Genomic DNA, 15,859 nt, shown 5'->3' with positions numbered 1-15,859 from the left:
GGAATGATAAAAGATAAAAATAGTAAAAGATAAAAATATTTTATCTCATCTTCTTGTTAAGAGAGAGTCTCAAAATGTACAGGTCAGGAACAATTATTACTTAAGAGCAGCAGCTACCAATGATGCTGCAGTTCAGCCATCTACTTCCAGGATACTGAAGAGGAGTTACTATATTGCTTAAAGCTTTCATATCAAGTGGTATTATGAAGAGGATTTTAAAATATTCACATCCTGAATTAAGACTTCCATTTGTTTATCAATTAGGCCAAACAAAATGTACATCAGGTTAAGTACGAGTGGTGATTCTAGTTTTCCTGAAAGGACAATGTCTAAGTGCACATAGGGGAAACAAGAAACTATGATCATATAGAACGTATTATTGATTTATTCCATGCCTGTCCAATCTGATACCCCTCCAGTGCAGTTACTCTCTCTGGAAGTTTTTTGTTCGAAGTGTTTCCAAGACCCAGACGACCGTAGTCACCATTCCCAAAGGTAAACAGTTTGCCATCTGATGTTACCACTGCTGAATGTTTGAAGCCACAAGACATCTACGAATAGAACAAACAAGAACAAAAATTTTAACAAGAGGGCATACTAAGAAAGAAATCAGTCCTTTTTGGTTATTAATACAGTAATAATCTTTAAGTAAACTTCACTGAAAACTCAGGATCTTCAAGACCATTATGTCCTATCCACCCAAGTGGCCCTCCTGCTCCCCCAAGTCTGATCTACCTCAAAAATCCTCAGGAAGACCAAGCTAAACAGCATACCTTGGCAGTGTTGCTACTCTTCAGCGAAGCAGGGATGACCTAGACTATTTGAGTTAATGAATAGGGAAATTCTTTGTAAACTTTAAGGTGCTATGTAACTTTACAATATTATTTTAGATCACAAATTGATTTTCCAGAAAATGTATATGAACTCAACCTTTGTAACGATAATGATAGGTTGAAAGCAAAGCTTTCCATTTAACACTATATCAAGAATTGTGGGGCAGGAGTTAAACCCCACTTCTTCCAAGGACCTGAAGCACCCTGGCCTGGGTCAACCAGCTGGCTCAGGAAAAAGGAGTCCATTCTAACACCAAAGCCCATTCAAACTCCTGAGACACTCAAGAATGACTCTGAACCACCAAAAACACTGGATCTTTTATGATGGGGTAATAAATTTTTACTACTGTTTTTCATTACCTAAACTTGAGAACTCAACACCTAGTATGTTTACATTCAAAGATAAACTTATCCAGGCGCAACTATGTCCCGCATGCCACAACTAAGACCTGGCACAGCCAAATAAATAAACATTAAAAAAAAAAAAGATAAACTTATCCATATTCTGTCCGACCTGCACCACTTCTTCTCCCTGTAAGGCCTCAATCTGCCTGGGCCGCCGCTGCCGGTCGCTGTTCCCATGGCCGAGTTTGCCATAATCACCATCTCCCCAGCTAAAGACCTCACCACTTTCAGTCAGGGCCATTGAGTGTCCATCAGAACCACAGGAAGTCACCAGCTGGGTCACCACAAAGCCTGGAACAGAGCAGAAACCCAACAAGAGTCGCTGAATGTTAAAAGTCCCCTCTTTACTTGAAGCTGCTACAGAGTAATCTCACAGAATCAAAAAATACCACAACAGTACTTCAGAAATATAAACAATGTCTTTAATTTAAAATCAGATTTGCAGCCATAACCTAGAAAATTGGGAGCAGTCACATAAAATGATGATGACAAGGAAGAGGAGAAGGGTGATAGGAGCAGTTATAGTCACTAAAGATTATGTTCTAGCCACTCCTACAAATGCTTTACATGGATCGCTCATTTTCTATTTTCACACAGATCCTATGAGGCAGATATTATCATCACCCCTTTTACAACTGGGGAAACTGAGTCACAAAGAGGTTTAGTAGCTTGTGCAAAGTACCCGAGGCAGGATCTAATAGAACCGAACAGGAACCAAGTCCTCCCATCCCTAGTGTTGTGCACTTCACACACAGATCTGAAGGAAGAGAACTTAGAGCTACTCAAGAATTTGTTCTGAACTCATGTTACTTGTATGCTTTTACTTAAAAAACTCAATTTGCTCTCTTTGTAGGCTTCAGAGTCAGTAAAAGTTAACTTTAGGAACAAGCCAGGGGTCCGTGCAGTGGTTTTTCCAGAGGTTTTCTTTCTCCAAGTCACAGAGCACTCTGATGCGGATGCCCTTTAAAGTCTTTAGTACATACGCACATTTCCGTATAAATTGATTTTTAATGTTAATGAAGTGCATGCATGATTACTACTGCTATTAATAGTTGCCTAATTACAGTTTTGCAATTTTAAAGAATTTGTTTACAATCTTCAGTGTGTATTAACACAGCAATTCTAGCATGGCTATGATAAGTAACTTGCAAAATAATACAGCTCAAAATATGGAAAATTAAGGTTGTACATGCCTAAACGAGAATCTAAGTGAAAGCCCTACATGACTTTATCTAGCAACGGTTTGAGATGAGTTCTAACATAATAAGCAAACATTCCTACAAATAGGCCATAGTTTCCGATCAGCTTTTAACTGAGGATAATTTTACCTTGTAAGGCTGAAATAACTGTCAGCACATGAAGGTCATCTGAATTTCCTTGTCCTAATCTGCCATAACTTCCTTCCCCACAAGCCAACACTGTGCCATTGGCCTGTATGACAAAGGTACAATTCTGACCACATATAACCTAGTATAAAAACACATAATTAAATATATTATCTTTTATTATATAGCTTTATCATGCAAACATTTAAAATGATTCCATGTATACTTAGGATACCTTTATCGGTTCTTTTATCCTTTCATTAAAGGGGAAGGGTTGACATAACAATGGGGTTCCTATAAGCCCTTGATTATTATAAAACCTCTTACTTAACCAAGAGATGTATGAGGCTCATCTGATGATTTAAGATACTTTAGAAACATGTTATCTACAGGGCTTTCAGCCAACTGTGCAGAGTTTAAATAATAACATTAACAACATAATAGATAAACGAAGTAAAAGGAGAGGCTGATGGGAAAATAGTAAAGACTGGCTGGAGGCCACAAGAAGCAGAAATTGCAGGGGATATACACATGAAAGAACAGTGTATCCTGGGGCTTACCGAGGTAGAGAAGAATGGAAGAGAAAGCACTGGCCTCAAGAAGGGTTTAGAGATATAGTACCATGATTATTAGACGAGGGGAGGAGTGTCAATGAAATCTGGTTAAAGATCCCAGTAAGTTTATGGCCCCCAAAGAGAGAATTAATAATTACCAATATCTTAACTTCTATAAATATATGCTGGGCAGGCATAATGCATCATGATGTTAATTCATGATACGTGAAAACAAGAAAAATTTAGAAACTTATTAACTAAACCTAAGTCTGATAAAAACTCTAAAAAACTTTTATTTAGAAGCTATATACAAGCTATATATCATGACTTTCTTTGGTGATTCCTCACAATAGACTATGCAATGGATAAACTTTATCCTACAGTAAGTTACTGACAGCAAGGGAATCAGAATTGTCAGTTCCCAAGTTTCTTCTACATTTCTTTACCCTGTTAGTTACCTGTTGGGCCTGTGAGAATGAGGGAGCTGCTGCAGGTACCATTACATTTCTTCCAGCTTCTGCCAGCTGTCCATGCCTGCCAGCACCCCACAGGTAGACATCACATTTACCTCCCAGGTGCCAGTCCTAGAAAACCACAATCAAGTCAAAATTTGATTCATTAATTCATTCAAACAAGCATGTACTGGGTACTAAGTGTGTACCAGCCTCTATGGGGGACACCGGGACACGAACACACAAGCATTTGGAACCAGAAGATTTACTAAGAACCACCATACAGTTATCTTTATCTTTACTGACCTCAGGTCTGGAAGTTGCCCAAGACATAATTTGTTCATCCATGCCATTAATCCATTTACTGTTATCCTGAAAGACAGCAAACACCAGGATCAATTTTGCTTAATCAATATTTATGTTTTTTTGGGTTTTTTTTAGGAGGCCTTAAAAATGATCACTTATTTTTAAATAGGAAAGGAGAAGCCCAAGATCACATGGTCAGTTACAAGCAGCGTGAAGACCAGAATGCAGCCCTCCCTTCTCCCAGGCCATGTTTTGAGAAAATCTTTTTGCGAATGATTTATCTGTTCTTAACAACTGAGTCTTAAAGAATTTGGTAATATTATGAGAATTTAAGAGCAGTTTCACAATCATGCCAAACTTGATTTTTAATATTTCCCTTTACTATAAATAACTGTCAGCACATGAAGGTCATCTGAATTTCCTTGTCCTAATCTGCCATAACTTCCTTCCCCACAAGCCAACACTGTGCCATTGGCCTGTATGACAAAGGTACAATTCTGACCACATATAACCTAGTATAAAAACACATAATTAAATATATTATCTTTTATTATATAGCTTTATCATGCAAACATTTAAAATGATTCCATGTATACTTAGGATACCTATCACGAACACACTGGAGATTCAAAGCTAACCACTTTTGAGCACCCATAGGTACAAGGTCATCTGCAGGAGCCACCACCCCCGAGTTCACCACCCCCGTGAACTCGTTGTATGGCTGTGGGCAGGTCACCTTTCTAGGATGCAGCTTCCTCATCTACAAATGACATATTTGAGGCAAATGGGCTCAGAAGGATACTTCCTAATTAAAATATTCTATATTTAGATAATTTCCTTCAATTCATATGTCTCTTTTATACTGTATCTTTATTTATATATTCAAATGTTTGTTTATATAAATCTTAACTAGGTAAAGGGGTTGTTAGATCAAGTGCTGGCCTGCACTATCCACCCCGGCATTTTATCTCCAACACAGTTTCTGTATCTAGACGCTTTCAAATACAATCAGAAAGAAATGACAACTAAAATGTTCTCTTAAACATTATTGAAGTACCAAATAATTTAGAATCTATAATTGGAATAAATCTAAAAAGATGACCAGGAAAAGATGCTAAAAATATTTATAAATATATATATACTGGGGGACCTTCAAGATGGCAGAGGAGTAAGATGTGGAGATCACCTTCCTCCCCACAAATACATCAAAAATACATCAAAAATACATCTACATGTGGAACAACTCCTACAGAACACCTACTGAATGCTGGCAGAAGACCTCAAACTTCCCAAAAGGCAAGAAACTCCCCACATACCTGGGTAGGGCAAAAGAAAAAACAGAGACAGAAAAATAGGGATGGAACCTGCAGCTTGGGGAGCTGTGAAGGAGGAAAAGTTTCCACACACTAGGAAGCCCCTTCACTAGCGGAGACGGGGCAGGGGGGTGGGCAAGGGGGAAACTTCAGAGTCACGGAGGACAGCGCAGCAACAGGGGTGCAGAGGTCAAAGCGGAGAGATCCCCGCACAGAGGATCGGTGCTGACCAGCACTCACCAGCCCGAGAGGCTTCTCTGTTCACCCGCTGGGGCGGGCGGGGACTGGGAGCTGAGGCTCGGGCTTCAGGCTTCGGAGGTCAGAACCCAGGGAGAGGACTGGGGTTGGCTGCGTGAACACAGCTTGAAGGGGGCTAGTGTGCCACAGCTACCCGGGAGGGAGTCCGGGAAAAAGTCTGCAGCTGCTGAAGAGGCAAGAGACCATTGTTTCGGGGTGTGCGAGGAGAGGGGATTCCTTCCCTGTCTGCCCACAGAAGCACCACCTAAATGAGCTTCAGAGATGGGTGCGAGCCGTGGCTATCAGCTCGGACCCCAGAGACGGGCATGAAATGCTAACGCTGCTGCTGCAGCCACCAAGAAACCTGTGTGCAAGCACAGGTCACACCTCCCATGCCGGGAACCTGGGCAGCCCGCCACTGCCAGGGTCCTGTGATCCAGGGACAACTTCTCTGGGAGAACACACGGCATACCTCAGGCTGTTGCAATATTATGCTGGCCTCTGCTGCTGCAGGCTCGCCCCACATTCCAATTATAACTACTGTACCCCTCCCTCCCCCCAGCCTGCATGAGGAAGAGCGGGCTAATCAGCTGCTGCTTTAAGCCCCTCCTGTCTGGGTGGGAACAGATGCCCTCAGGCAACCTACATGCAGAGGCGGGGCCAAAACCAAAACTGAACCCCAGGAGCTGTGCGAACAAAGAGGAGAAAGGGAAATTTCTCCCGGCAGCCTCAGGAGCAGCGGATTAAATCTCCACAATCAACTTGATGTACCCTGCATCTGGAGAATACCTGAATAGACAATGAATCATCCCAAAATTTAGGTGGTGCACTTTGGGAGCAACTGTAGACTTGGGGTTTGCTGTCTGCGACTGACTGGATTCTGATTTTTACGTTTATCTTAGTACAGTTTTCAGTGCTTGTTATCATTGGTGGATTTGTTTATTGGTTTGGTTGCTCTCTTCTTTTTTTAATTATTTTTATTTTAATAATTAAAAAAAATTAGTATTACTATTATTTTTTCTTTTTCTCCCTTTGCTTTTGATCCGTGTGGCTGACAGGGTCTTAGTGCTCCAGCCTGGTGTCAGGCCTGAGTCTCTCTGGTGGGAAAGCTGAGTTCAGGACACTGGACCACCAGAGACCTCCTGGCCCTGTGTAATATCAATCAGTGAGAGCTCTCCCAGAGATCTCCAGCTCAACGCTAAGACCCAGCTCCACCTAACAGCCAGGAAGTTCCAGTGCTGGACTCCCCATGCCAAACAACTAGCAAGACAGGAACACAAGCCCACCCATTAGCAGAGACACTGCCTAAAATCATACTGAGTTCACAGACACACCAAAACACACTACTGGACGTGGCCCTGCCCAACAGAAAGACAAGATCCAGCCCCACCCACCAGAACACAGGCACCAGGTCCATCCACCAGGAAGCCTACACAAGCCACTGAACCAACCTCACCCACTGGGGGCAGACACCAAAAACAACGGGAAATACGACCCTGCAGTCTGCAAAAAGGAGACTCCAAACACAGTAAGTTACACAAAAAGAGAAGACAGAGAAATATGCAGCAGATGAAGGAGCAAGGTAAAAACCCACCAGACCTAACAAATGAGGAGGAAATAGGCAGTCTACCAGAAAAAGAATTCAGAGTAATGATAGTAAAGATGATCCAAAATCTTGGAAATAGAATAGACAAAATGCAAGAAACATTTAACAAGGAAGCCTAGAAGAACTAAACAGCAAACAAACAATGATGAACAACACAATAAATGAAATTAAAAATTCTATAGAAGGAATCAATAGCAGAATAACTGAGGCAGAAGAACGGATAAGTGACCTGGAAGATAAAAGAGTGGAAATAACTACCGCAGAGCAGAATAAAGAAAAAAGAATGAAAAGAATTGAGGACAGCCTCAGAGACCTCTGGGACCACATTAAACACACCAACATTTGAATTATAGGGGTCCCAAAAGAAGAAGAGAAAAAGAAAGGGTCTGAGAAAATATTTGAACAGATTATAGTTGAAAATTTCCCCAACATGAGAAAGGAAATAGTCAATCAAATCCAGGAAGCGCAGTGAGTCCCATACAGGATAAATCCAAGGAGAAACATGCCGAGACACAAATTAATCAAACCAACAAAAATGAAATTCAAAGAAAAAATAGTAAAAGCCGCAAGGGAAAACCAACAATTAACATACAAGGGAATCCCCATAAGGTTAACAGCTGATCTTTCAGCAGAAACTCTGCAAGCCAGAAAGGAGTGGCAAGACATATTTAAAGTGATGAAAGGGAAAAACCTACAACCAAGATTCCTCTACCCAGCAAGGAGCTCATTCAGATTCAACAGAAAAATTAAAACCGTTACAGACAAGCAAAGGCTAAGAGAATTCAGCACCACCAAATCAGCTCTACAGCAAAGGCTAAAGGAATGTCACTAGGCAGGAAACACAAGAGAAGGAGAAGACTTACAATAACAAACCCAAAACAATTAAGAAAATGGTAATAGGAACACACATATCGATAACTACCTTAAATGTAAATGGATTAAATGCTCCAAACAAAAGACATAGACTGACTGAATGGATACAAAATAAGACCCATATATATGCTGTCTACAAGAGACCCACTTCAGACCTAGGGACACATACAGACTGAAAGGGAGGGGATGGAAAAAGATATTCCATGCAAATGGAAATCAAATGAAAGTTGGAGTAGCAATTCTCATATCAGACAAAATAGACTTCAAAATAAAAACTAGTACAAGAGACAAAGAAGGACACTACATAAGGATCAAAGGATCAATCCAAGAAGAAGGTATAACAATTGTAAATATTTATGCACCCAATATAGGAGCAGCTCAATACACAAGGCAAATGGTAACAGCCATAAAAGAGGAAATCGAGTGTAACACAATAATAGTAGGGGACTTTAACATCCCATTTCACCAATGGACATATCATCCAAAATGAATATAAATAAGGAAACACAAGCTTTAAATGACACATTAAACAAGATGGACTTAATTGATACTTATAGGGCATTCCATCCAAAAACAACAGAATACTGTTCTTCTAAAGTGCTCATGGAACATTCTCCAGGGTAGATCATATCTTGGGTCACAAATCAAGCCTTGGTAAATTGAAGGAAAAATGAAATCATATCAAATGTCTTTTCCAACCACAACACTACAAGACTAGATAGCAATTACAGGAAAAAAAACTGTAAAAAAATACAAACACATGGAGGCTAAACAATATGCTGCTAAATAACCAAGAGATAACTGAAGCAATCAAAGAGGAAATCAAAAAATACCTAGAAACAAATGACAATGAAAACACGATGGCCCAACACCTATGGGATGCAGCAAAAGCAGTTCTAAGAGGAAATTTATAGCACTACAATCCTACCTCAAGAAACAAGAAAAATCTCAAATAAACAACCTAACCTACGTACAGCTGATTCACTTTGTTATGAAGCAGAAACTAACACACCATTGTAAAGCAATTATACTCCAATAAAGATGTTAAAAACAAAAAAACCCCAAAAAACCCTAACCTTACACCTAAAGCAATTAGAGAAAGAAGGACAAAAAACCCGCCAAAGTTAGCAGAAGGAAAGAAATCATAAAGATCAGATCAGAAATGAAGGAAACAATAGCAAAGATCAATAAAACTAAAAGCTGGTTCTTTGAGAAGATAAGCAAAATTGAAAAAACATTAGCCAGACTCATCAAGAAAAAAGGGAGAAGACTCAAATCAATAGAATTAGAAATGAAAAAGGAGAAGTAACAACTTCTGCAAAAATACAAAGGACCATGAGAGATTACTAAAAGCAACTATATGCCAATAAAATGGACAACCTGGAAGAAATGGACAAATTCCTGGAAAAGCACAACCTTCCAAGGCTGAACCAGGAAGAAACAGAAAATATAAACAGACCAATCACAAGCACTGAAATTGAAACTGTGATTAAAAATCTTCCAACAAACAAAAGTCCAGGACCAGATGGCTTCACAGGCAAATTCTATCAAACATTTAGAGAAGAGCTAACACCTATCCTTCTCAAACTCTTCCAAAATACAGCAGAGGGAGGAACACTCCCAAACTCATTCTACAAGGTCACCATCACCCTGATATCAAAAAAAGTCAAAGATACCACAAAAAAAATAAAACTACAGGCCAATATCACTGATGAACATACATGCAAAAATCCTCAACAAACTACTAGAAAACAGAATCCAACAGCACATTAATCATACACCATGATCAAGTGGGGTGTATCCAGGAATGCACGGATTCTTCAATATATGCAAATCAATCAATGTGATACACCATATTAACAAACTGAAGGATAAAAACCATATGATAATCTCAACAGATGCTGAAAAAGCTTTCGACAAAATTCAACACCCATTTATGATAAAAACTCTCCAGAAAGTAGGCACAGAGGGAACCTACCTCAACATAATAAAGGCCATATATGACAAACCCACAGCCAACATTGTTCTCAATGGTGAAAAACTGAAACCTTTCTTCTAAGACCAGGAACAAGACAAGGTTGCCCACTCTCACCACTCTTATTCAACATAGTTTTGGAAGTTTTAGCCACAGCAATCGGAGAAGAAAAAGAAATGAAAGGAATTCAAATTGGAAAAGAAGTAAAACTGACTGTTTGAAGATGACATGATACTATACACAGAGGATCCTAAAGATGTGATCAGAAAACTACTAGAGCTAATCAATGAATTTGGTAAGGTAGCAGGATACAGAAGTAATGCAAAGATATCTCTTGCATTCCTATACACTAATGATGAAAAATCTGAAAGAGAAATTAAGGAAACACTCCCATTTTACCACTGCAACAAAAAGAATAAAATACCTAGGAATAAACCTACCTAAGGAGAAAAAAAGACCTGTATGCAGAAAACTATAAGACACTGATGAAAGAAATTAAAGATGATACAAACAGATGGAGAGATATACCATGTTCTTGGATTGGAAGAATCAACATTGTGAAAATGACTCTACTACCCAAAGCAATCTACAGATTCACTGCAATCCCTATCAAACTACCAATGGCATTTTTCACAGAACTACAACAAAAAATTTCACAATTTGTATGGAAACACAAAAGACCCCAAATAGCCATAGCAATCTTGAGAAAGAAAAAGGGAGCTAAAGGAATCAGGCTCCCTGACTTCAGACTATACTACAAAGCTACAGTAATCAAGACAGTATGGTACTGGCACAAAAACAGAAATATAGATCAATGGAACAGGATAGAAAGCCGAGAGACAAACCCAGGCACATGTGGTCACCTTGTCTTTGATAAAGGAGGCATGAATATACAACAGAGAAAAGACAGCCTCTTCAATAACTGGTGCTGGGAAAACTGGATAGCTACAGGTAAAAGAATGAAATTAGAACACTCCCTAACACCATACACAAAAATAAACCCAAAATGGATTAAAGACCTAAATGTAAGGCCAGACACTATAAAACTCTTAAGAGGAAAACACAGGCAGAACACTCCATGACATAAATCACAGCAAGATCCTTTCTGGCCCACCTCCTAGAGAAATGGAAATAAAAATAAACAAATGGGACCTAATGAAACTTAAAAGCTTTTGCACAGCCAAGGACACCATAAAAAAGACCAAAAGACAACCTCAGAATGGGAGAAAATATTTGCAAATGAAGCAACTGACAAAGGATTAATCCCCAAAATACACAAGCAGCTCATGCAACTCAATATCAAAAAAATCAATCAACCCTCTCCAAAAATGGGCAGAAGACCTAAATAGACATTTCTCCAAAGAAGATAAACACATTGCCAACAAACACATGAAAGGATGCTCAACATCACTAATCATGAGAGAAATGCAAATCAAAACTACAATAAGGTACCACCTCACACTGGTCAGAATGGCCATCATCAAAAATCTACATACAATAAATGCTGGAGAGGGTGTGGAGAAAAGGGAACACTCTTGTACTGTTGATGGTAATGTAAATTGATACAGCCACTACGGAGAACAGTATGGAAGTTCCTTAAAAAACTGAAAATAGAACTACCATATGACCCAGCAATCCCACTACTGCACATATACCCTGAGAAAACCATAATCCAAAAGGAGTCATGTACCACAATGTTCATTGCAGCTCTATTTACAATAGCCAGGACATGGAAGCAACCTAAGTGTCCACTGACAGATGAATGGATAAAGAAGATGTGGCACATATATACAATGGAATATTACTCAGTCATAAAAAGAAACGAAACTGAGTTATTTGTAGTGAGGTGGATAGACCTAGAGTCTGTCATACAGAGTGAAATAAGTCAGCAAGAGAAAAACAAATACCGTATGCTAACACATATATATGGAATCTAAAAAAAAAAAAAAAGTTCTGACAAACCTAGGGGCAGGACAGGAATAGATGCAGACGTAGAGAATGGACTTCAGGACATGGGGAGTGGGAAGGGTAAGCTGGGACGAAGTAAGAGAGTAGCACTGAGATATATACACTACCAAATGTAAAGTAGATAGCTAGTGGGAAGCAGGTGCATTGCACAGGGAAATCAGCTCGGTGCTTTGTGACCACCTTGGGGGATGGGATAATGAGGGTGGGAGGGATATGCAAGAGGGAGTTGATATGGGGATATATGTATACATACAGCTGATTTACTTTGTTATACAGCAGAAACTAACACAACATTGTAAAGCAATTATACTCCAATAAAGATGTTTAAAAAATAAAACAAAACAAAATGAAGGTACCTTTTACAATGTTATTGTAAATAGAAGAAATACAGATAAGCTCTAACAGGGGAAAAATAATAAATACACACACACACACACACACACACACACACACACACATATATGCACACACACTAACAAGGTACCTATGGACAAGAAAATGAGAAAATGTGACTATGTCACTGAAAACCAGCACATTTATAAGAGCTCCACAATTCTCATAATCAATCCCTGTCACCAAAGAAGACTTCCATCAGATTGAAAGTGAGTATCTGAACGCAAAATATTTTAAGTTTATATAAGGGTGTGCTTCTTGCTCTATTCAAGCTAGCAAATACTTATTGAGGGTCTGCTACTTACTAAACATCCATAATACAATCTCAGTTACATATAACAGTAGCTCATACTACACTTACCATTAGGAGTACAAGTTCATCCTCTGGAACAGGCTCTAGATCGGGAACAGTAAAAGATTCTGGAAACTGTGCTCCATTGGTCAGGGCTTCAGCAGCTTTTATGGTGGTTGAGAAACATTCTAACCAGGCCCACTCATTTGGATTCCACGATGCAGGGTCAGGGAGGCAGTTCTGGTGGTGTGGTGGCACTGGAGGATTACACAGCAGCTGATCCAGATGAAGTCCCACAGCAAGGGAAGCCAGACATTGCATATAGGGGCTGTGAACAAGCTGGTCACCACAAACCACATGAGGCTAAGAGAAAATGCAAGGATATTATGCTGAAGAGCCTCTGCCAAATAATATAAATTAGCCTCCTGCATTCTGAAAGCCTGTAGTCATATTTTAACTTTACTGTTTTTTTTAAGCTTTTTACTTTGAAATAATTTTAGATACATAGAGAGTTGCAGAGATAGTACAGAGAATTCCTATAAACCCTTCACACAACCTTCTGTAATGTTCACATCTTATATAACCATGGTGCGATAATCAAAGCTAAGAACGTAACACTGGTTACAATTATAACTAAACCACAGAACTTTATAGGGTTTCCCACTAATGCTCCTTTTCTTTTATTTTCTTTTTAAAAAATATTTATTTATTTATTGGCTGTGTTGGGACTTAGTTGTAGCGCGTGGGCTCTAGAGGGCCCAGCTTAGTTGCCCCTCAGCATGTGGGATCTTAGTTCCCCAAACAGGGATCGAACCCGCGTCCCCTGCACTGGAAGGCGAATTCTTAACCACTGGACCACCAGGGAAGTCCCTAATGCTCCTCTTCTGCTCCAAGATTCAACCCAGGACACCACACTGCATTTAGCATATTTTTCATTACAGTTTTTCTTGAATTAAAAAAAAAAAGGCAGATAACTGAACCATGGAGACCTGCTCCCTCTCACATTTCCTCCTTTACCAAAAGAACCCTGGTAGCCATCAAAGACAACCTTCTTCCCTGGCCCTCCCTAGATATACTAGAGCAACTCTGTGAGAGACTGAGCGATTCAGTAAAGAAAACCTGGGCAAACCTCAGTGAAATTAACTGGGTGTGGTTAACAGCTGATAAGATTAATGTAGCATGGCAAAAAAAAAAAGAGGAAAAAGGAAAAACCCCAGGTGAGCTCTGCCTAGGAGCAGCATACTGTGACTACTGAGGGCTGAAAGACAAGCTATACAGGATCATGGCCTGGGCAACAAGTCCAAATCCGTAATTTCCCATTCTAGTATTTAATGACCTTACTTAATTCAACCTTACCTCTTCTACTAAACTTTCCACAAGGATTCACCTGATAAAGTGGACAGGATGTTCACTCTGACGCCCATATCCATTCCCCCTCCCAACTGTGGGAGGGCAAAGCCACACAAAAATAGATATATGGGTCAGAAAAGGGAAGATGATATACTCTGAGGTACAGGGATTTAAAGAAGTTTTGGAATGAATAAATAATCTGACATGAATAATAGAAACACTATACAAATTTGAGGGTTATTTAAAAATTTTACTCCCACTAAAATAAAGTAAAAGCAGGCTTAGGATTACTAAACAACTGTTTTAGACATGAATTATCTTCATGTGATTCTGCCCAAACAGCCCCACTTATTTTACTCAGACCTCATACTCTTAAGGGATAAATTCAAAGCTATAATTCCAATTCCAAAGCACCAGTCATCTGTAGATCTGCAAGAACGAGTGTAATCAGTTACCTTTTCATAGGCATACTGCTCCTGAAGCATCACGGGGAGCCGCTCCAGAAATGCTCTCATGCAGGGAGCCATGTTTAATCCCAGAACACCCTGTTGTTTCAGTGCTGTCCTACAGGTTGCTAAAACATGATTGGCAGCAGCCCATTCTGCTGTACAATTCACGACCAAAACATCCTGATGAAAAATAAACCATGCCACATGATATTTGTTTAAATAAAAGAGAGACATTCCATCACCATTCATATATGAGAAATTCCTTCTAGTAATACATTAAACACTTTTGCTTTTTGGACATTTTATGCTATACTTTTAATGCCTATGAACTTCAAAACATCTTAAATTTTGTCTAAGGTAAAAACAGGTGAGTAACTGTAAAATGTGTGAACTACCATGGATTAGCTGATTCTTCTTAAAGAGAATTATTTGCTAGCTCATAGGACTTGTAGGACAAGGTATCTAGTATATTTTAAGAGTCTGACATGACCACAAGGATACTAGAGGAAGTAGTACTCTGCTGAGGGACACACATCTACAAGAGAAGCAGCACTGCTCTGTGGCTCTATGGTTTATTCTATGCAGGCTACTACTGCCTATGGTCTGATTCTATATTTTACTTCTAGTAGGACTGTTCATGCAGGTTTTCAGCTCTATTTTAATATTACCACATATTAACCACATAAATGTAAACCAAAGCAGCACATTGACACTATTCATTAAGGGTATGAAAAGCAATACTGTAAGAGATACTGTCATATCATAGAATTATTTCACAGTAGAGGGCTAGTATTTTTTAGTAGAACATTAAATTTGAAAGCCAAGATATATTCTGTATAGTTGAGTTAAAGGTCTTTGAGGTAGTCCTTCTTTTTGGGGAAAATTCTTTAGATAATTTAGTGCTGTCTCAAAAATCATGGCAGAAAGTAATAAATTCTCTTTATAATTTCCAGTGGAAAGTCATTCAATAATTAAGCATTTTTCCCAAAGTACAGGGTACAGGAGCGTACCAGGTTCTAGTTTTCCTTCTGCCACTAAACAGCTGCATTATCTTGGGCAAGTAATAATCCCTCTGGATATCATTTTTTGCCTCGGTAAAGTGGGATGCTTGGACTAGGATTTTTAAGATACCTTACAGGCTAACAACTTACAACTTGATATGATTGTAAAATTACCTTTGATCTATTTGAGCAAGCAGCTACCCCAACATCTGGAATCCATACTGTGGTCTGAATAGCTCCAGAGCCAATCACAACAGTTTGCAAGACAGAGCCATCCTAAAATGAGATGTATTTATCAATATACACTACTTATCTAGTTAGCCATTATTTACATTTTAAATTTATACTTCATGTTCACAAAAACTTATTGTAAAACCTACACTTTAGGTACATTTGGCAATGCCCAACTGCATACTACTATCCAATTTTCTAGAGCCTTTTCTAAATGATTTTAAAAATACATCATTAAGAAAAAATAAGGGCAGGGGAGCCTTCAAGATGTCAGAGGAGTAAGACGTGGAGATCAC

At 39.2% G+C, this 15,859-nt stretch overlaps 1 protein-coding gene across 1 annotated transcript in view; it reads right to left on the bottom strand.

Annotated features, from left to right (window-relative positions):
- HERC1 (HECT and RLD domain containing E3 ubiquitin protein ligase family member 1) overlaps positions 1-15,859 on the bottom strand; it is a 215,321-nt gene that overhangs the window by 18,384 nt on the left and 181,078 nt on the right. Inside the window, exons 59-66 of the mRNA XM_060294157.1 lie at positions 15,507-15,608; positions 14,338-14,511; positions 12,602-12,895; positions 3,876-3,941; positions 3,576-3,701; positions 2,567-2,705; positions 1,348-1,529; positions 396-551 (exon numbers count right to left, since the gene is read on the bottom strand). Coding sequence (XP_060150140.1) covers positions 396-551; positions 1,348-1,529; positions 2,567-2,705; positions 3,576-3,701; positions 3,876-3,941; positions 12,602-12,895; positions 14,338-14,511; positions 15,507-15,608 — 1,239 coding nt within the window. The remainder of the gene's footprint in view (positions 1-395; positions 552-1,347; positions 1,530-2,566; positions 2,706-3,575; positions 3,702-3,875; positions 3,942-12,601; positions 12,896-14,337; positions 14,512-15,506; positions 15,609-15,859) is intronic.

Source organism: Globicephala melas, chromosome 2 (genome assembly GCF_963455315.2).
Source record: "Globicephala melas chromosome 2, mGloMel1.2, whole genome shotgun sequence".
In the NCBI taxonomy this organism is placed as follows: domain Eukaryota; kingdom Metazoa; phylum Chordata; class Mammalia; order Artiodactyla; family Delphinidae; genus Globicephala; species Globicephala melas.
This window is presented reverse-complemented; position numbering and strand designations above follow the sequence as displayed.